Source organism: Fusarium proliferatum (assembly GCF_900067095.1).
Source record: "Fusarium proliferatum ET1 genome assembly, contig: FPRO_scaffold005, whole genome shotgun sequence".
In the NCBI taxonomy this organism is placed as follows: Eukaryota; Fungi; Ascomycota; class Sordariomycetes; order Hypocreales; family Nectriaceae; genus Fusarium; species Fusarium proliferatum.
The window spans coordinates 3,255,451-3,274,324 of NW_022194794.1; the positions used below are offsets into that span (position 1 = coordinate 3,255,451).

Consider the following 18,874-nt stretch of genomic DNA (forward strand, 5'->3'; position numbering starts at 1 on the left):
CATTAAAGAAGTTATCAGCCTGGTAATAAAGGGAAATATAAGTACGACTCTGTAAAGTAGGTAAGTCGACTTGGTGGAGTTGGGTAGATACCTCAATCTATAGGAGGTTTTGGCTGTAACTTGTGAGAATCTTATAGGTCGTGTCAGATCGCCGGTCCATAACAGCCTGGTTCCTGCAGTCAGATACCTTTACTAAAATATACTTAGACGGGACATATATGGCGGCCCTTCGTGGTCGATGATGAGTTCTAAATTTCATCACTTTGGAGATTTTTTGTAAGTAAGAATTGGTTTCGATGTATTTTTTGGTATCCACCAACAATTAAGAGAAAACTCGTACAAGGAGCGGTTAAATGCACAATTGCTTGAGCTCTGATCTAGATTCAGTCTTAAGTAACAATACTTCTTATGTTATACGTCTGGTCTCATAAGACAGAAAGGGTAGGAAGCTGCTTTATTGGGTTCGGAAGATTGGATACCTGCAGCGGCATTTTTTTCTCAATATCATTATGCTAAAGCTTTCACGCGCCAAAGCCTAATTGTACAGCTGCAGTTCAGTTTCTCGCTGAGGTTTCTGGTCTATAGGGACATTTAGGTTATCTGCCTCTCCAAGGCAGGTATAAGTTAGGTGTCACTAGCCGACCAAAAGCCTGACTAGGCAGCCCAGCGTAACAGGTAACTACCATTATCTTGGCTTTGCTGATCAGAGATGCAGTTGTGCCAGCCTGGCACCTATCGCTGAGGTGTCATAAGCTCTTATTACTAACAATTAACTGACTGTCTCCGTCAAGCTTATCTTACCTTAAGATAAGACACGGCACAGTGACTAACTATTCTGGGGTAGTTGCTGGAAAAGCGGGGTGCAGGAAAGTCACGTAGATGATTAGCCCCCAGCCAAGATTGGGGAACATGCATTCATACTCGTCGAAAACCCATTATCTCGTTGTGAGCTCCCTGTTTGATTGAAAACGTGAGCGTCAGTTTCAGACCCAGTGCTTATGGAGCAACGACGACGCGTCTCCAGAGCGTAAGATCCCAAGACAAGCCAGCGAGGGATGTACCCAATCGTCTAATGTCGGATGCGATAGGTGCGATGAATGTCGTCGATTGAAAGAGAAATGCGAAAGCGGCTTCCCATGCCGCCGGTGTTCCCATCTTCAACGGCAATGTAGATACACAGATCCGGCCCCGAAACCTCGTGAGTTTCGTGCCTACGTTCCGAGGTGAGTAGGCCCAATGACTGCGACCGTCTAGAGCACGTCTGACGCCTCGAAGAGAAGGCCGTCGTAGACCGGATACGAACCAGCTGATTGAACGCGCTAAACACATGGAGCGGATATTGCGGCGCACTATGCCAGGAGTTTCTCTTGACACTGAGAATCTGTCCAATATAGCAGACAGACTCGACGCCGAGCATGAGAGTCTAAACACGGCATCGGAGGGCCCGAGGAGCTTGGAAGGGTTGGGGGACAACTTGGAAGCATTGGAGATCGATGATGAGGCGTGTACGATGCAACCAGTTGGGGATACAACAGCGCGTGCGTTGACCTCATACTTCTTTTGCGCTGAACATGGTACTAAGCATTGCAGATTTCTCTGGAGAATTCTCATATTGGAACTTCTCCATGCGTATCAAAAATCTAATCGAGAGCCAGATACAAGAGCCGGAGAGCCGCAGAGTAAGTGATCCTCCCAGCAGCCAATACTTCGAGTTCATGCTTAAATGATAACGTGTAGGAGGGTAATAGCCAAAACGATGACTCGGATGCATTTCCACGGGCGCATCATCTACGTCCTGGGCGTAACCATTTGTCAGAAGCCATATCATCGTTCCCCCCTGCCAACATATCACACTTCCTGGTGACAGTGTTTTTCAAGTTTGCAGAGAGTTATCTGTTCTTTATCGAAGAGAGCTGGGTTTTTGAGAAATTAGATCTGCTCTATAAAAGCCCCCAAGGTCTGTCCCAAGCCGGCAGTGAAGTGACGGTCAGCATCCTCCTGACAGTCCTTGCCATTGCAACACAATACGCTCATCTTGAACACACCGACGGTTCTGATAACACCTCGACGTCAGGCCTCTTGGAGGAAGAGATAGGCGCCATGTTTTACCAACAAGCAATACGGCTGCTCCCGGAAATTATTGAGATTTCGTCCCTTGAAAGTGTGCAGGCATGTCTGTTGTTTGGATACTATTCCCTGCCAATTGACGCCTCTGGCCTGGGATTTATCTACGTTAACCTGGCTTCTCGGTTGGGCATACAGAATGGCATGCATCGGAAATGCAGCAACAACGCCTTTAACGCAAGCGTTATCGAAACTCGAAATCGTGTTTGGTGGACGACTTACGTGTTGGAAAGGTAAGCTACGGCTGCCATAGACTGAAAATGTAACAAGTGCTCCGCTGACTTGGCAAAAGAAAGATATCTATCTTTCATGGCCGGCCTATCTCGGTATCTCGGTCAAATATCGATACCAGCCTACCAATCCATCAGGACGGTTTACATTCGGATGATTGGCGCAAACGAGCTTCTTACATGAGAGTCTCTGTACAGCTGATGCATTTCCTCGAAGACATGTATCACGAAATGTAAGTCGAGAACTAGGATCGACGCAAGACACCATATAAATAACACTCATCCAGCAACATCTTGCGTAACTGCCGAAAGCGAGAGATAGTCTCAGTAGTATCGCGGCTTGTGTCCAAAAAAGACGGCTTGGTCACCTGGTGGCAATCTCTCCCTCCGGATACAACCGACATGACTGAGCAGCCAACAACAACACAGTCACGTTCGGCAATGCACCTGAGACTCGACTACTGCCTAGTGCGTATGTTTGTCGGGAGACCGTTTCTATTGAAGAAAGATACAAAAGACTCTGCGACGAGCCCGTCCGTCCCTGAAAACAGCCCCGGAACCAATGAAAGAAGCGCCTCGAAACTTGTGACTAGCCGAGAAGAGCTGATAAGCGACTGCATCAAAGCGGCAACGGAAGCCCTTGACATTTGTCAGCAGCTACGCTCGAGCGGGATGGGTCTTGCTCGAGCCTCGTATTCCGAATACAGTGCATGTCGAGCATCGTTGCTGGTGCTGATTGCCTACTCGATCCGCAATCTCTCTGACCAATTCCGCAAGTCGTTATGTGAAGGTTTAGATATGATACGGGAAATGTCTGCTGTTGGAGAGTCGGCACGCGCTGAGATTTCCTTGATCGAGTCGCTTGAGCGTGCGTTAGCTCGTCTGCATGCAACAGCAAAACCGAAAGACGTGGGCACTAGCGATAACCAAGCGAATTTTGATTCGGCATACGAAGCATTCCGCAGCTGGGGAGCCAACTTGGCGAGCAAGAATGGGCTAGACGCCACTACGCCTGCGGTTCCGGATGCCTCAGGTGGTCACGCGGAGATAGACTCCGTGTCTGGCTGGCCGGTAGACTTCCAGGCCCTGTCCAGCATGGACTTTTTCAGTGCTTATGACCCTATGGCTGATCCTCTACTTCAACTACCTGTCTTTGGTACCGAAAATCTCTCCCCGACTGACGGGTGGCTTACCCAGTCCGAGACGGAAATTCTTGGGCAATTCATCACAGGACCTCCTGGAGGAAACTAGGCAGTGCAAGCGAGTTATAATAAAATATGGTTCATCAAACTTATTTAAAACAGTGATAACTAAAGCGATGCTTGTACGATCCCCTTTGCCATCTCTGGTAGTGTATCAGCCATGACCTCCATCTTGGTGTCGAAGATCTCAGCGCAGGGATCTTGTTCATATATGGTGCAGTAAGCACCGCGGAAGCCAACCTTGACTGCAGCTGACACGTCCCACATGTGAGCAGCAGCAAACCACTTGATATCATCCGGCGCGAATCGAGCCAAGGTCGGCCTATACGCAGCCAACGCGGGCTTGGCCACGCCCTGTCCATCGCAGCTGATAAGGTTCTCCAAGGGCATGTCTACGCCAGCGCGCTCAAAGTATCCACCCACACGCTTGGTATCGCCGGTTGTCAGACACCATACTGTGAATCCAGCGTCTCTCAATATTTGAAAGCACTCTTTTGCTCCAGGTCGCAGCTCGAGGTCCGAGTATGCCTGGACACAGGCATCCCTCTCTGCGTCTGTGACCAGTTCTCGTGGTGCTGCAACACCAACCATGAATAGCGTACGGTAGAACAGGGTGCGCAAGACTTCCTTGTAGGGACGATGGCGCTCAGAGACTGAGAGAAAGGTGAACTCGAGCTCGGCTGCCGTCATCCAAGTGTAGCCGAATGCATTGGCTGTGATGTGCTTTGAGGCCAGCTTCTCGCCGATGACGCGGTCAATGCCGTTGTAGAAGGCATCGAATGAGACGCATGTGCCGACGACGTCGAAGACGACATGCTTTTGATTGGCCATGATGGGGACTTGATGTCAACTTTGATCGCAGTCCTTGGAAAAGATGAGAGCGGGGAAGAGGGGGGAAGAAAGTTTGGCGAAACAAGATAAGATGCTGATAGAAGGGGCGCAATGATGAGGTGACGCAGTAGACAATTATGAATTATCTCAAGCAGAGGCGAGTTGCAGCATCAACAACAACGTGAAATGGTCTCTTTTATCCAATGACGACTGTGACTCTGGTACTCTGTACTCCACTGAACCGGCCAGCCGGTTATCGCCAGGTGAATCATGATCTAGCCTAATAGAGCAACACCGGTCCGGTCGGATGTGATTGGCTAGTCTCTTCTCTCCTTATCAGTGATCCTTATCTGGGGTTCCGCCCTTGGTTCTCGACTCTAGTGGCTGGATCGGAGATATGCTAGGGGCTTTCTAGATGAGTTAGTGGTATCTTGACATGAAGGACTCAACCGATAAGACCACACATTGCCGCTGTTCCGGTCTGGTTATCCTTTCCCCAAGAGCCATCTATAGGTCAATTCTAGGTACACAGAGCAGATTAATAAATGATAATTGGATTATTTCACACAAACAAAAAGATTTAATAGTCCCCTTCTGCAAATCTAAGTCCAATGGGGCTAGCGTGTCGCGAGCTCAAGCAGCCAAGCTAGTCAGCTGAGTGACTAGGTAGTAGGTTCGCCAGAATCTGCAGCTCACTATCAGCATTTCCCACATGTCCCACTTTCCCCACAAAGTGCAGACTCGGTTGAGATGAGCGACTGTACATTCTGCGGCATTATTGGGCGCATCAACAGACTTCTACTATGTTATACCTAACCTTGTCCTTATTATCATTAGGACAGCGAGATTCATAGATCTTATGTCTGTTGGACTGGTACTTTCAGTCTTGTATAGTGAATCTCAGATTGCAGTACAGGGTAGGTTAACAGACATGTCTTGATATAATAGTAAGTAATTGATAACTATACTACCTCAAAGCAATCACCACTTCTAAAACAGAAAATCTCCACGTATGTCAAGCCAATACAGCAAGAGCCTCACAAAGATACTCCGACTATCCTGAGCGTTTAAGACCACAGAAAGTTCAGCTTTGCTAATCCGCGTCGAGGCTTTGGCGCCTTCTGGGGCTCATTCTGGTAACGATCAACCAAGTGACGAAGTTGGACGTCTTCCAACGGAATGACCTTTGTCTTGAACCAAAGCTTATAGCCGAAATACATGATAATAGTAAAGGGCAAGTTGAAGTAACTTGAAATGAACGTCTCGGTCTCCCAGTGGCCATGCAAAAAGGTTGTGTAGCCGCCAGTGAAGAAAAGCAGAACAAACAAGGCAAGAGAGGCATAGGTCGTGTATGGCTGGAAAGGAGCAGCCCAAGGAAGCTCCTTTTGGCGATCGATCCCTTGCTTGTTGCAGGCGTGGACGAATCGTAGATAGACGATGCAGATGGTAATCCAGTTGACCAGGGTAGAGATGGAGACGAGATCCTGCAGCCAGGTGAAGACTGTGCTAGCCGAGTCGGAGAGGGTCATGTATCCCAGAGCCATGAAGAGACCATAGAAGGAGACTGCGAGATAGGGGATACCAAATCTGTTGATACGCAAGAAAATGGACGGGGCTTGACCCTGAGCTGCCATTCCGTAAAGGATTCTGGAACCTCCAAGCACGTTGGAGTTACCCGCTGACCAAGCCGAAGTGAGCACAACTGCGTTGACGATTGACGGTACAGCCTTGATGCCTGCGTTTTGAGCAGCAATGACAAATGGCGACATGGAAGCGTCTCCCGTCCATGGTACTAGCTTCTTGTCGGTGGACGGGACGACCAAGCCGATCATGAAGATGGTCACGACGTAGAAGAGGCCGATACGGATAAAGATACGTTTGGCGGCCATGGGGATAGACCTACGAGGATCCCTCGTTTCAGCCGCAGCCAGGGTGATGTTCTCTATGCCTGAGTAGGCGTAAAGCGCATTGTTCAGCGTCTTCCAGAAGCCCAAGAACCGGCCAAGAGACCCAGCAATGCCGAGGTACTGAACCATGGGCCCATAGGGACTTTTCCAGTAGTCAAAGCCGATGGCCTCGCCTTTTGGACCACCGCCGCATGTAATGACCAGACACATGATATTGACGCCAACAATGAGCATGATCTTCAGCATGGAGAAGCCGAACTCGAGCTCGCCGTAGATACGCACGAATAGCAGTGAACAGACAATCATGGGAATCCCAAGCACCGTGATCCAGATGGCGCTGTTGATGGTGACCCAGTATTCGATGATGACGGCGGCGGCGACGATCTCGGCGGGGATGGAGACTACGTACGAGTAGACCTGATTCCACCCGTTGGCAAAGGCAAGGGCAGGGTCGCAGAAGAGTTCGGCGTAGCGAATGACACCACCACTCAGAGGCGCCAGAGCACCCATCTCGCCAACGCCGCAGACGACACTCGAAACAGCCAAGCCAATGATCAGATAGGACAGGAATGCACCGAGTGGACCAGCATAGGCAATGGCCCTTCCAGAACTGAGGAAAAGGCCAGTACCAATTGTGCCTGCCAGAGCAATCATCTGGATGTGTCGTTGGTGTAGACCCTGCCTGAGCTCGTGAGACTCAACGACCGTTCCAGCCATATTCTCGACGTCGCTGTCCCGCCGTGTATCTGTGACAGGATCACCGAGTTTCTTTTCCGAAGGCATAGTGTCGACTTTGAGAAGTTGGGGCGAAGTGTCGTGAGTTGACATTTGGCTCTTGCCAAGCGAGGAACGGGGGCTGAAATGGATACTGCTGCAAAAGCGACCGAAGCAGAGAAAAGATACTGAGTCAACTCAAGATAGTTTCTCTGAGAAGCGAGATGAATGGAGGATCTCAAGTATTTGTTTCCCTGTATTACGAAACGTTTTTATGTCTGCCACGATTGGCCACGGCTTATCAGTAAGGTAGGCCTAGTGCCCTAGGCAGGTCTGGGGAAGTTCTGGCTAGGGCGATAGGTGCAGATCAGACCGGGGTCGACCGGCTATGGAGATATCAAGAGCACGATGAGACCAGATTGGCTGCCTTTGACTATGAAGGTGTAGGGCCCGGCAATCCTCTATGCCACGGTACTCCCACCGTGGTGAGCGATATAGCGTTAGCGGCATTGTCCACCGGGCCCGGAGCAATTTGTCCAGATTGGGTAACGCCGGCCCGGTGGACCCCCGACTCCGGTCTATCTAACTGTATACAACCTGTCCCCAATCAAGCTTACAAATTCCAGCGAAATCGATAGCAGTGAGCACAATCCTCTAAATAGAGTTCAGCTAAACTAGAACAGTATACGCCTCTTAATAGCCTCTACAAAACATACCTGGGATACCTCAACCTGATCCTGTAAGCAAACTTTCATCACATCATAGCGCAGTCATGACCATCTCAAACGGAAACACATCTCGCATCGCCGGTACGCCCAAGTGCATGCCCGGGCCGAACCCAGCGCCTTGCTTCTGGCAACAAGAGGTGCCACAGGAATTGACTGAGCTGCGAGACCACCGCTCGTCAGAGCAGCTCCTCGACTACAGCGACATCGTCATCATCGGCGCTGGATTTGCAGGACTCAGTACAGCGCATCACCTCGTCCGCGATGCCGGTGCCAAGTCTATCTGTATCCTCGAGGCCAGGGGCATCTGCTCTGGTGCCACTGGTCGCAACGGCGGACACTGCAGGCCTGACCTCTACGGCCACATTCCCACCTACATAGATCGAGCCGGCGAGCGCGCTGGTGCTGAGATTGCCGAATTTGAGATTGCCAACCTGCGCGCCATCAAGAAGATCATTGATGAGGAGAAGATTGATTGCGACTTCACTCTTACTCGATCCATCGATGTCTGGTGCAACGAGGACTCAGCCAAGAAGGCCGAGGCTGTCTACCAATCAATGGTGTCTCACAACTTTGAGTATATTGATGATGTTGTGTTTTATACAGGCGACAAAGTCGAAGGTGTAAGTGACCTAAATGCCAGCCCAAATTGCTTTGCGTACGGCACAAAGACGTTGTTAGAGATAGAAATTGACCGAGCCATCTATGTAACAGATCTGCGGTGTCAAAGGCGCGGTTGCATGCGCCAGCTTCACGGCTGGCACCATGTGGCCTTTCAAATTCTTGATGCATCTCACAAAAAAACTCCTCGCCGCAGGCGTCAACATACAGGCACATACACCTGTCACTTCCGTGACGCCAGATCCCTCGGGTGATGGCTCGTTCATCGTCGAGACACCGCGTGGTAAGATGCGAGCAGGCAAGGTGATCCACGCCAACAACGCCTATGTTTCAGCACTTCTCCCGGAATACAGCAAGAACATCATCCCATGTAAGGGCATTTGCTGTCGTATCACCGTCCCAGAGGGAACTACCGCGCCGTTATTGAACAACTCGTACATCAACCGAACGAAAGACAACGCACTATCATATTTCATTCCTCGACACGACGGCAGCATCATTGTAGGTGGTGCTTCATCCGTTTTCCGGCCATTTAAGGAACAGTGGTATGACAATGTCGACGACAGTGTCCTCATCGACTCTGCCAAGGACTACTACGAGGACTACATGCAGCAAACCTATCGCGGCTGGGAAGAGACTGGTGCCAAAGTGAGCAACATCTGGACAGGCGTGATGGGTTACTCATATGACTCAAATCCACACATTGGTAAAGTTCCCAGCAAGGATGGGCAATTTATTGTAGCTGGTTTCAACGGGCACGGTATGCCTGTTATCTGGTTGGCAGCCAAGGAACTGGCTCGGATGGTATCCCAAGGGACTAAGTTTGAGGAGACGAAACTGCCTCGCTTGTTCCAGACAAGCCAGTTCCGTATTGACCGGGCACAAAGCGGTAAGGAGGAGGATGGTGATATTATAGGCACTGGTAACTTTAGTACGAAAAAGCCATAGCCCAACAATATTAATCGGATAACAAGTAGGCTCTAATCAGGATTCTCTAAGACCATACTTATACTTAGACATGCTTCTTATATAGTATCTGAGATAACGCCATGATGACGATTGGCCGAGTTTGAGGTTACCTGGATGATCTGTTATAACAATCTCTTGGCTCTAAAGCATCCCCGTACTGTTCCCTTGGGGTGTCCCTCCTATCTACTCTTTTCCAAGTTTGGTCTGCCATGGAATATAGCAGGATAATCTCACGTGGCACCAAGAGAACAAGGAACAGAACGAGAACTACACTAGCTATGCATAGACTCCCACCACATGAAAAGATCTGGAGCCAAGTCTAAGCCCAGAAGAGCATTCCAGTCACTTACTCCCTCAACTGCTATATCACAAAACGAGCAAGGATAGGCAACTTGCCCGTTGTCGTCCTCTACCCGATTTTCAGCACCAATACTGACTTCTCCATTTCTTGCTCTTGGTGCCATAGTGGGACTTCTCGACGGGGCAGGAACGGCTATCTGTACCATAATGCCCAGAAACTTGGCATATCGGATTGCCATATGCGAGTCATCTGGGGAGCCATTGTGGACTGCATTGATTACGCGGTGTAGAAGATAGATGTTTGGATGTGCTCGATTTATATCCTTGGTTTTTGTAAGAGTTGCCTATTGTGTTATACTCGTTAGTCCTATACAGGAATACCTTTCTGTTAGAATCTATAATATACCTTGAGTAGATGAAGGCTTGCAGCAACGATGAATAGCCAACATCTGACTGGGAGATACTTGATGAGTCCTGAAGGTTTCAGAAAATCCACGACTATAGATAGAAGTGCGTGGCTGGCCTGTGTTGCTTGATCCTCGAACTCAGATAAGGCTTGAAGCGTTTCTTGTGGCAGGGAGGTGGAACCAGTTTGGACGGCTTGAGCTGCCGGAGCGAAGCAGAACAGGTTTATGTAGTAAAACTCAATGAGAAGACAGGCACTCAATAAAGAATTGACATCTGGGAATGGTGAGCTGGGATATATCTCTTCGTTCCTTGAACCTACCATCTTGATCATAGTACTGTCGTCTCCAGCGATGCAGGGCTCTTCGTAAACGTTCCAAATGAGGCACGAGATCTAAGTCAGAAAAAGACCCATCTCTGGATTTTAATGAGAGCAGGAAATCTCTCCCCTTTCGAGTCTCTATGGAGAGTTCAAAATAGCCTTCCCAGAGGTGACTGTTCGGTAAAGACTCAGTGAATGTCGTTGCGAATCGGTCTTTGACTATTTGTCTCGACCTGTCCGGCAACAAGGGCTCTAGGCCAAGTCGAGTTGCGAGACCTTCATCAGCGAGGTATATGAAAACACAGAGAAGACTATTCCACTCTTGTCTGATAGAGTCCAGATTGGAGGATGTAAGTCTGGGTCTAGAGGATTCGTTCTGGAAACAGCAGCCTTCGTGTGCTAAAGCAATGGCGTTTGAAAGAAGACTCCTATTCGAGAGTCATGAGCACAATCGATCGACATGGGTAAGTCAACCGGGCAATTCATATGCTTACCATGACATCTTGTTGCTTCGGTATGCCGGTGATACTATGTTTAGCCTCTCCATCAGTGATACCATCCCATACCGTCGCTGTCCAGTAAGTGAGTCTGTGTTGTTGGACGAAGGCTTGAAGCCATGACTATCGACTTGTTCATGAGATTCGTCTTCCCCCTCTGTGAAGTCAGATGGATTATTTATGGCCTTCACATGCCAGTCAATCAGAAGCAGCATCGACGCTATCGCGCCGAGAGAACGCGTCGTCGTAGACCCCCACATGACGGACTGGAGGGAACGCTGCAGGATCCTCCACGCTTGCCAGTGTATACGCTCTGACCTAATCTCGCCATGGTCTCCAGGCAGTGGAAAATATCTCGAGGAGAGCGTGACGAGACAGACCACTAAAAGAGGCTCCTCAGTAACAAGCTGACCATAATTGGCCTGGTTGCGGTAGTAAGACGGTACAACTGGCTTTAGAGGCCATAACTGATCAAAGAAGAAGCCTAGGTAGTCCATCACTTCTTGTTGCAATACTATCCCCTTTTTAATAAGGGAGAAGCCTTTCCACGCTCTGTCCAGACTGAGGGCTACATCTGAGGCAACAGTCGGAGAGGTAATAGATGGAACTTGGCTTTCGCGGCTCGGCGTGGCAGAAGGGTTGTTGTAGGCATGGGTACCGCTCGCAGCAAATGTGAGAAGGTCAAGGGCATCTGATGCATTATTTATATGCGTAGAAATAATCCGTGCTCTTGCGTCGAGGGCGGTTGGAGACCTTGGTTCTTGGGAAGAGTCGGCGATAGGTATGTCATCCATGTATTCCCTCGCATTGAGAGGACGAACCGGGGCATCTCGAGACTCGAGTGGTATTGAAGCTAGAATGTCGACGTCGGTGCCCGTGTGATTGTGACGCGACACTGACTCGGTGTCTTCGCCTGGAAGCGACAGCCTTCTTTTGGTGCGTCGCGATGCTCTGAACTCGCAAGGCTGATTGTCGGCCGAGCATCGCTTACACGGCCGCTTCTGATCCGATGCTGGCTCGCAGCGAGTTTTGCGCTTACGACATCGTTCGCAAGATAAGTACGCGCGGCGTCGTTTAGATTCAGGAGGTGAATTTGCTTGGTTGATGGGGACGAAGCCAAGCTGCAGACCCTGCCGGCTGCCGCTGTCATTGTGGTCCGTCATTTTTGGGTTATCGGAGCATTGTTACCGCATATTACCGTACCATAACAAATGCCTGACTGACTGCCGCTTGGAAGACTTGGGTGAATACTTCGGAGTTCGGCTAGTGGTAGGGAGGGAAACATCCTCGATGTTCGGATACAATTCTTGGTTCCGGCCCTTCTGAATATCCGGGGGAAGCTTGCCCCGATCAACTCTAACCCCGCACTGCACTTGTAATGCTCTGGACTAGCCTGATTAGGAACGCAGTTGACAACGGACTAGACGCTCTGTTTTATATTTGCCTTCATTTCTCCCTTATCATGAACATGCAGTTCTGCCCAGTACGAACGAAATAGAATTGTGTGAATTGGTCAGTTAAATCTTTGTCAAAGGGTTCTTGCTAGCAGCATATATACAGCCTTTATGCATCTATATACAGTCTCCTGCCAAACGACATGCATTTTCCCATTTTCTCAGTTCCAAGAGAGAGACCTCTAGATTTCTGCAATAGTTTTGTTTTCACGGGTCAAACACCTTGCCCGGATTCAATAACCAACTAAACACAGACTTAGCAAGTTTTCACGATTCATCGCGTGGCTGTCTTTATTGTGTACTTACTGGGGATCCAATGTGTCTTTGATAGCTTTCATAATACCTATCGTGGCTGGGCCGAGCTCCTTCTGTAAGCAATGCTTAAGTCTGTTAGCTGGAATAAGACGAATCGAGAGGCAAGAACATAGTCACCTTTTTTCCCAGTCCAATCCCATGCTCGCCTGATACTGTACCCTCCATTTCCAGTGCTCTCACCATCATCCCATCCACGCAATCCGACACAGCTTGGCGTTCCGTCTTATCATCTGGGTTGTACATGACGACCTGGTGAAAGTTGCCGTCGCCGATATGTCCCAGAACACTATTGAAAAGTCCTAGTTGGCTAGCCTTTTGCTTTGATATCTCTATAGTTAACGTGTTAGCTCATGCCAATGTTGTAGGGATCATGCTGCTCACCAATTAATTCGGCCATTCGAGACAGAGGTACAGCAACATCTGTGGACCAAATCTGGGTGCCCTCGGGTCGGACGGCGAGGTTTGCCCACAAGGCTTGTTTTCTGGCAGACCAAAGGGACTGCATCTCATCCTCTGTTTTGGCAAACTCGAAGGAACGGCAACTGTTGGACCTGGCGATTTCTTTGGCCAATTTGATGCTGTCTTGAACTGCATTCTGGGAGCCTGAAAATCTGCGTTTTGATGAGTATTAGGACGTATTTAGGGACCAATAGCAATGACTTGCTACTTACTTAAGAAAAAGCGTAGGATGTTCGTCCCATAGCCTTCCGCCTGCTCCACCGCTCTGATTAATGACTTTCATCTGAACATCATCCATCATTTCCAGGGCAGCGAGGGGTATTCCCCGTCGCATCATCTTAAATGCCGCATCCGCCGCCTCCTTGACAGTTGAGAAAGTGGCTGTTGCAACAGAAAATTTCTCTGGAATTATGGCTAGCTTCAGAGTTGCTTCAGTGATTATACCCAGTGTTCCCTCAGATCCGGTAAAAAGACCAGTAAGATTATATCCAGCTGATGTTTTTCGAGGTCGGTGACGTGTTTTAATTACAGATCCGTCCGAGAGCACTACTGTGAGGTTAATAACATAGTCCTTCATGGTTCCATATCTCATGGCATTGGTACCACTGCAGTTCGTAGCTATCATGCCACCGATCAATGCAGTAGGGCTGGGGTCAAGTGGCAAGAAGAGACCAGTATTCTTGATTTCTTCATTCATATTAGTCCAATTGACACCGGCCTGGACCACGATATCCATGTCCTCGGGGTGAAAAGCCACGATTCTATCCATGCCAGATAGGTCGAGACATACTCCAGAATGGGGGGAGCTGAAGTTGCCTTCAACGCTGGATCCAGCTCCGTATGGAATTATCGGCACTTTGTACTTGGTGCAGATACGGGCAATACTTGAGACCTCTTCTGTCGTCTGTGGTCGGACAACTGCCACTGGTCGTACGTCAGTATTTGACGTAGACCACTCTGAATAGCCATGTTCATCAAGGTCATCCGAGTCCACGCTCACGATGCTTTCACCGAGTAATTGGCGTATCTCATCCACGGCCTAAGCTGTCAGCAACCCCGTGTTTAGTAACATTCGAAGTCTCCAAAATAGCGTACCTTCAGCATAGTTGCTCTATCCGCATACACCATTTTCACCGAAATAAGTGAGCTGTCGCTTTCTCTCCATCTGGAAGGTGTGCCCTTTGCTGGCATCCTGAGTAGATCGATGCCTATCGACGGTGCGAGAGCCATGCCGCTCACAGCGACACCTAATCCCAACAGAAAGTACCCTAGAGGATAATGTCTCTGCCGACTGGATTGCGCATTGGAGGAAACATGTCTTGCGGATGAAAGAACTTGACGGCTAGCGATACATTGCCTTGACAGAGCTGACAATGACGGTCGGGACAAGCTCGAATAAATGGTCGATAGGATGACCATGTTTTTATTGTTTGGTATAAATGTGGTTTGCAAGGCGTTTTCTCGATCTTTAGGAACTTAATAGTTGTAAAAAGATTTCCATAAGATAAGTAGAAGGGTTTCTTTGTCACGTGCGTCTGAGGGTAATATCCAAGCGAAACAACTTTTACCCCATTGCTCAAAATCGGGATTGGTTGAATCATGGAAACAGTGGCCGAGGCAAATCGAAGGCTCGGATATTCCCAGAACAGACTAGCCAGTTCAGTATCCGACCGGCTCGGATATTTGTGGAGTCTCGGGACTGTTCGCCGCTGTGGCTCAACTGTCGGATTGGTGTAATTCAACCCGGGGTAATGCGCGGCAAGTGCATATTCAGTTGAAATAATGAGATCTGGGGTTTGGATCTGGGGTATGGATCTGGGGTTGGTGTGATCGAGGCAACTGCCATTAATTATTTAAACCCACGACATCAATCCACTCTGCCCAGCTAACTTCCGACAAACATCGCGGCAAGGTCTTTCTTTCATCGCCTTTGCTGCTTTCATACCTGTCTGAACTTCCGACACAATCCACTACCTAATGCCATCGATGATCACAACCATGACACGTCAAGAGAACGAAGTTAGCTCCAAGGCCAGCATTCATAGCAAATCATCTGCCATGAATCTTGAGACTGTCCCAAGTTCAGTGATTGGAGCCAGCGTCGAGCTTGATGAAGAGACGAACAGAAAGTTGCTTCGAAAGATCGATCGAAAACTGATGCCCGTGGTAAGACATATCTACCTGGCTGTATGATATAAAATTGACTTTAAAAGCTCTGCTTTACCTACGCCCTACAGTATTACGACAAGGCCATCCTCAGCCAGGCCGCCATCTTCGGCCTGCGAGAGGACCTAAAACTCACCACTGGCATCAGGTACTCCTGGGTCTCTCTTATCTTCTACTTTGGCTATATCGCCGGTACTTATCCCGCCTCATTTCTCGCCCAACGATACCCGATTCGAATCGTCTGTACGGCCATCTGCATTATATGGTCTTTTGTGATACTTTGCACACCGGCCTGTACTTCCTATACCGGACTTCTTATCAATCGCTTTATGCTCGGTCTTGTCGAGGCAGGTGTATCACCTATCTTCATGCTCGTCGTAGGCCTCTGGTATACGCACTCGGAGCAGGTCTCGCGATCTAGTTGGTGGTATTCCTGCAGCGGAGGATCTCTTCTTATCTCACCCTTGATCAATTACGGACTTGGCCACATCAAAGGAGGCGCTCTCAACTCCTGGCAGTGGATGTACATCATCGCCGGACTTGCTACTCTGGCCTGGGGTATTGCACTTTGGTGGCTGTTCCCTGATAGCCCCCAGCATGCCAAAGGGTTTACAGAAGCCGAACGCCACCTTCTCCTAGAGCGAGTTCGAGAAAATAATGCCGGTACTGAGGATAAACATTTCAAGTCCTACCAGTTCAAGGAGGCCTTATTTGACTATCGGCTTTGGGGTATTATGATTTTGTCTATTGTGTCCTGCACAGGCTCCGGTGCTGTCACAACCTTTGGAACCATTGTATTCAAGGATATGGGATTTGACGTTTTTACTTCGTTGTTGCTCAACCTGCCCATTGGAGCCCTCGCTTTCATCTGCATTCTCGGTTCAGGGTATATTGGTAGGAAGGTTCAGAACTCAAGGTTGTACATCATCGCCGGAGCATGTCTTCCTGTCATTCTTGGTTGTTCCCTGATATGGCAACTTCCAGACTCTAAGAAGGCAGGACGCATCGTCGGCTTCTATCTTGTCAACTTCTTTTCTTCTGCTTGGGTCCAGTGCATTGGCTTGGGGACTTCCAATGTTGCCGGACATACGAAGAAAGCTGTATATGCTGCTTCGACGTTTATCGGTTATTGTCTCGGAAACATTATCGGTCCACTCATGTTTGATGCGTAAGTGAACAACAGTTGCAGATACAGATAACCGAGCCTTTGCTGATAATTATAGGAAATTCGCCCCTCGTTATGACGAATCATTCACTGGGATCATGATCTGCTTTACTGTCTGTGTCTTTGCTGCACTTGCACTCCGATGGTTACTTGATCGCGAGAATAGGCATCGCGATACAACCTATGGCTCTCCCAACCACAATCAAGGCTTGGAGGATCTGACGGATCGGGAAAACAAATCGTTTAGATATAGGCTATAACTACTATGTAGTACTTTAGCTTATAATATTAGATATCAAAAACCCGAGGGTTAAATACCCCTTTAAATATCTTGAAATTAAATCCCTGCCTATATCATGAGTTTTAACTCTGGCCTCCTTCTGTGTTCAGCCTCGGCTGATATCTTTCCCTGAGCTCTGCTACTGTTGGCCCACGCGGTCTCTCTTCCTCGCCAGATACGTAAGATTGCTGCAGTGCCTCAATACTCCAGCCCTCTCGTCGATCCCGTGTAACCTCTCCCACTCGAGGATCTTTCTCGGCTAGAGTCTCTCTCACGATGGTCAAGATCCCTAAATACCCTTCCTGCACATTCTCATCCTGCTCCAGTCTGAGCTTCTCTCGCATGATATCTATAGGTGACTGTAATCTTCCCCTCTCGCATCTAACTGATATGTCAGCCCCTGCATCTAGTAGTAGCCGGATACAGTCCTCATCCGCGCTGCTCGCGGCTTCATGTAGAGGGGTGCTTCTATGGCTGTCTTTGCTTTGGCGTTGGTGTTTGCTTCATGTGATAGAAGAAGTGAGACACACTCCGGGTGGCTATGGCGTGCGGCCAAGTGTAGTGGTGTTCTTCCCTCTACGTCAACTACGTTGGCATCTACACTGTATCCCAACAAGAGTCGCAAAGAGTCAGTATGCCCATGGAGGGCCGCAATATGAGCCAGGCTGAGGTCGCCCGCCATCTTTTCCTTGATACTTGCATCCCTGACCAGGTGCCGAAGTATCTCGACCTCTTCCGGGTTGTAGCACGCAGCGGCTTGGAGAACAGGAGTGATATGCTGGCCGTCCCTCTCTACCGGAAGGGCAATGTCTGCACCATGTGTTGTGAGGAGTTCAACTGCTCGCTGGCTTCTGACCTGGATAGCTAGAATCAGGGGTGTTGTATCGCCCGAAGAGATGGTTGATATGCGGTTTATATCGGTGGGACTTTTATCAAGTATGGTCCTGAGGATGGCCTCGCCGTGATCACCTGGCTTGGTCATCTGATGAATCGCTGATAAAAGTGGTGTCCAGCCGTTAGCCGCCGCAATACTCGGATCGGCGCCTTGTTGAAGGAGGGGAGCAATGGCTAGGCTTGGATCATGGCCTGCTTCAACGGCAAAATGGAGGGCTGTATATCCTTTCTCGTCCGCTAGCTTGGGATCTGCCCCGAGATCTAGCAGGAGGGATACAGGAGGGGGAAACGGCCTCTTCATTGATGCTATGTGAAGTGGTGTTTGGCCGTTATGATCTCTGGCATCTAGCTGGGCGCCATGTCTGACGAGATTCAGGATCACATCTCTGTGTCCGAAGTCTACCGCAGTGTGGAGAGGAGTTAAACCGTCTAATGCTTGCGCATTCGGATTTGCTCTTCCCTCAAGAAGAAGACCTGCGATGGCATTTGTCCCGTAGAGACTGGACACGTGAAGCGGTGTCCAGCCAGCTTTATCCACGACCTCAGGGTTGGCTTTCCAGTCTAGCAATAGAGCAGCCATGTCTTCGTTGCCGCTACGGCTCACGGCGTGAAGTGCTGCCCACGAGTCAAAGCTCTGGATATTGGGATCTGCTTTCGCTTCAAGCAGGAGGGTGGCAGCATCGAGTTTGTCATGACAGACAGCGGCGAAGAGTGCTGTGTCTCCAATACCGTCTCTGATACTGATACTAACCACAGGCTGCTGAAGGAGATCTTTCAGCTGGGGTATGTCTCCGCGGATTCCTGCCATAACGATGGGCTCGTTTCGTACAACCTGTCTCGCAATATCCGACATGGCGACAGCAACCTTGTGCGATGCGACTTTACCTCCACTACCGGCTCGTCAGCAGCCAACTTTGCGCACCAGTTGGCCTCCCACGGCGTGCCATACGTCCTCGGAATGGCTTTCAAGGTAACACATACTGCTGTCGAGATATTTACATCAGCGTTGCATGACTTTCTCATGTGGGATACGCGGAATACTCTCCTCGCAGTTTATGAAGCGCGCGCAAAGCTGAGGGCGAACAAAGAGCGGATGAGTGACCATTTTGGTCTCCCGATTTCTTTGCACGACGATATCTTGCCTGTACTGTATGCTAGTGACCGTCAACTGCACAAGCATTCAATGAGCCTTCTAAAAACGTCTTGTGAGATATCATCAGGCGTATCAACGACATCCGATAATCTCTTTGGCCGGGAACTCGTTATTGCGGAATCGTGTCTGTATCTTGTATGG

General features: G+C 49.3%; 8 protein-coding genes across 8 annotated transcripts; 3 read left to right on the forward strand and 5 right to left on the reverse strand.

Annotated features, from left to right (window-relative positions):
* Window positions 1-1,351: 1,351 nt before the first annotated feature.
* On the forward strand, window positions 1,352-3,605 carry FPRO_11351 (uncharacterized protein; the record flags this gene model as incomplete). Its single annotated transcript, XM_031232414.1, has 5 exons — window positions 1,352-1,538; window positions 1,591-1,679; window positions 1,738-2,357; window positions 2,417-2,587; window positions 2,642-3,605. 5 exons carry the CDS (start codon window positions 1,352-1,354, stop codon window positions 3,603-3,605), a joined length of 2,031 nt encoding a protein of 676 aa, XP_031082353.1.
* Window positions 3,606-3,664: 59 nt separating this feature from the next.
* Window positions 3,665-4,387, reverse strand: FPRO_11352 (putative 2-haloalkanoic acid dehalogenase; the record flags this gene model as incomplete). Its single annotated transcript, XM_031232415.1, has 1 exon — window positions 3,665-4,387. The coding sequence occupies one exon, from the start codon at window positions 4,385-4,387 to the stop codon at window positions 3,665-3,667; it is 723 nt and encodes a 240-aa protein (XP_031082354.1).
* A 1,067-nt stretch (window positions 4,388-5,454) lies between these two features.
* FPRO_11353 (uncharacterized protein) lies at window positions 5,455-7,122 on the reverse strand (the record flags this gene model as incomplete). Its single annotated transcript, XM_031232416.1, has 1 exon — window positions 5,455-7,122. One exon carries the CDS (start codon window positions 7,120-7,122, stop codon window positions 5,455-5,457), a length of 1,668 nt encoding a protein of 555 aa, XP_031082355.1.
* A 658-nt stretch (window positions 7,123-7,780) lies between these two features.
* Window positions 7,781-9,302, forward strand: FPRO_11354 (uncharacterized protein; the record flags this gene model as incomplete). The annotated part of the gene is made up of 2 exons (XM_031232418.1): window positions 7,781-8,356; window positions 8,448-9,302. The coding sequence occupies 2 exons, from the start codon at window positions 7,781-7,783 to the stop codon at window positions 9,300-9,302; spliced, it is 1,431 nt and encodes a 476-aa protein (XP_031082356.1).
* Window positions 9,303-9,595: 293 nt separating this feature from the next.
* FPRO_11355 (uncharacterized protein) lies at window positions 9,596-12,010 on the reverse strand (the record flags this gene model as incomplete). The annotated part of the gene is made up of 4 exons (XM_031232419.1): window positions 9,596-9,967; window positions 10,030-10,304; window positions 10,351-10,778; window positions 10,845-12,010. 4 exons carry the CDS (start codon window positions 12,008-12,010, stop codon window positions 9,596-9,598), a joined length of 2,241 nt encoding a protein of 746 aa, XP_031082357.1.
* A 593-nt stretch (window positions 12,011-12,603) lies between these two features.
* FPRO_11356 (putative D-lactate dehydrogenase (cytochrome)) lies at window positions 12,604-14,305 on the reverse strand (the record flags this gene model as incomplete). Its single annotated transcript, XM_031232420.1, has 5 exons — window positions 12,604-12,669; window positions 12,734-12,945; window positions 12,998-13,227; window positions 13,288-14,114; window positions 14,171-14,305. The coding sequence occupies 5 exons, from the start codon at window positions 14,303-14,305 to the stop codon at window positions 12,604-12,606; spliced, it is 1,470 nt and encodes a 489-aa protein (XP_031082358.1).
* A 768-nt stretch (window positions 14,306-15,073) lies between these two features.
* FPRO_11357 (uncharacterized protein) lies at window positions 15,074-16,666 on the forward strand (the record flags this gene model as incomplete). Its single annotated transcript, XM_031232421.1, has 3 exons — window positions 15,074-15,241; window positions 15,289-16,409; window positions 16,465-16,666. 3 exons carry the CDS (start codon window positions 15,074-15,076, stop codon window positions 16,664-16,666), a joined length of 1,491 nt encoding a protein of 496 aa, XP_031082359.1.
* Window positions 16,667-17,092: 426 nt separating this feature from the next.
* Window positions 17,093-18,433, reverse strand: FPRO_11358 (uncharacterized protein; the record flags this gene model as incomplete). Its single annotated transcript, XM_031232422.1, has 1 exon — window positions 17,093-18,433. The coding sequence occupies one exon, from the start codon at window positions 18,431-18,433 to the stop codon at window positions 17,093-17,095; it is 1,341 nt and encodes a 446-aa protein (XP_031082360.1).
* Window positions 18,434-18,874: the final 441 nt, after the last annotated feature.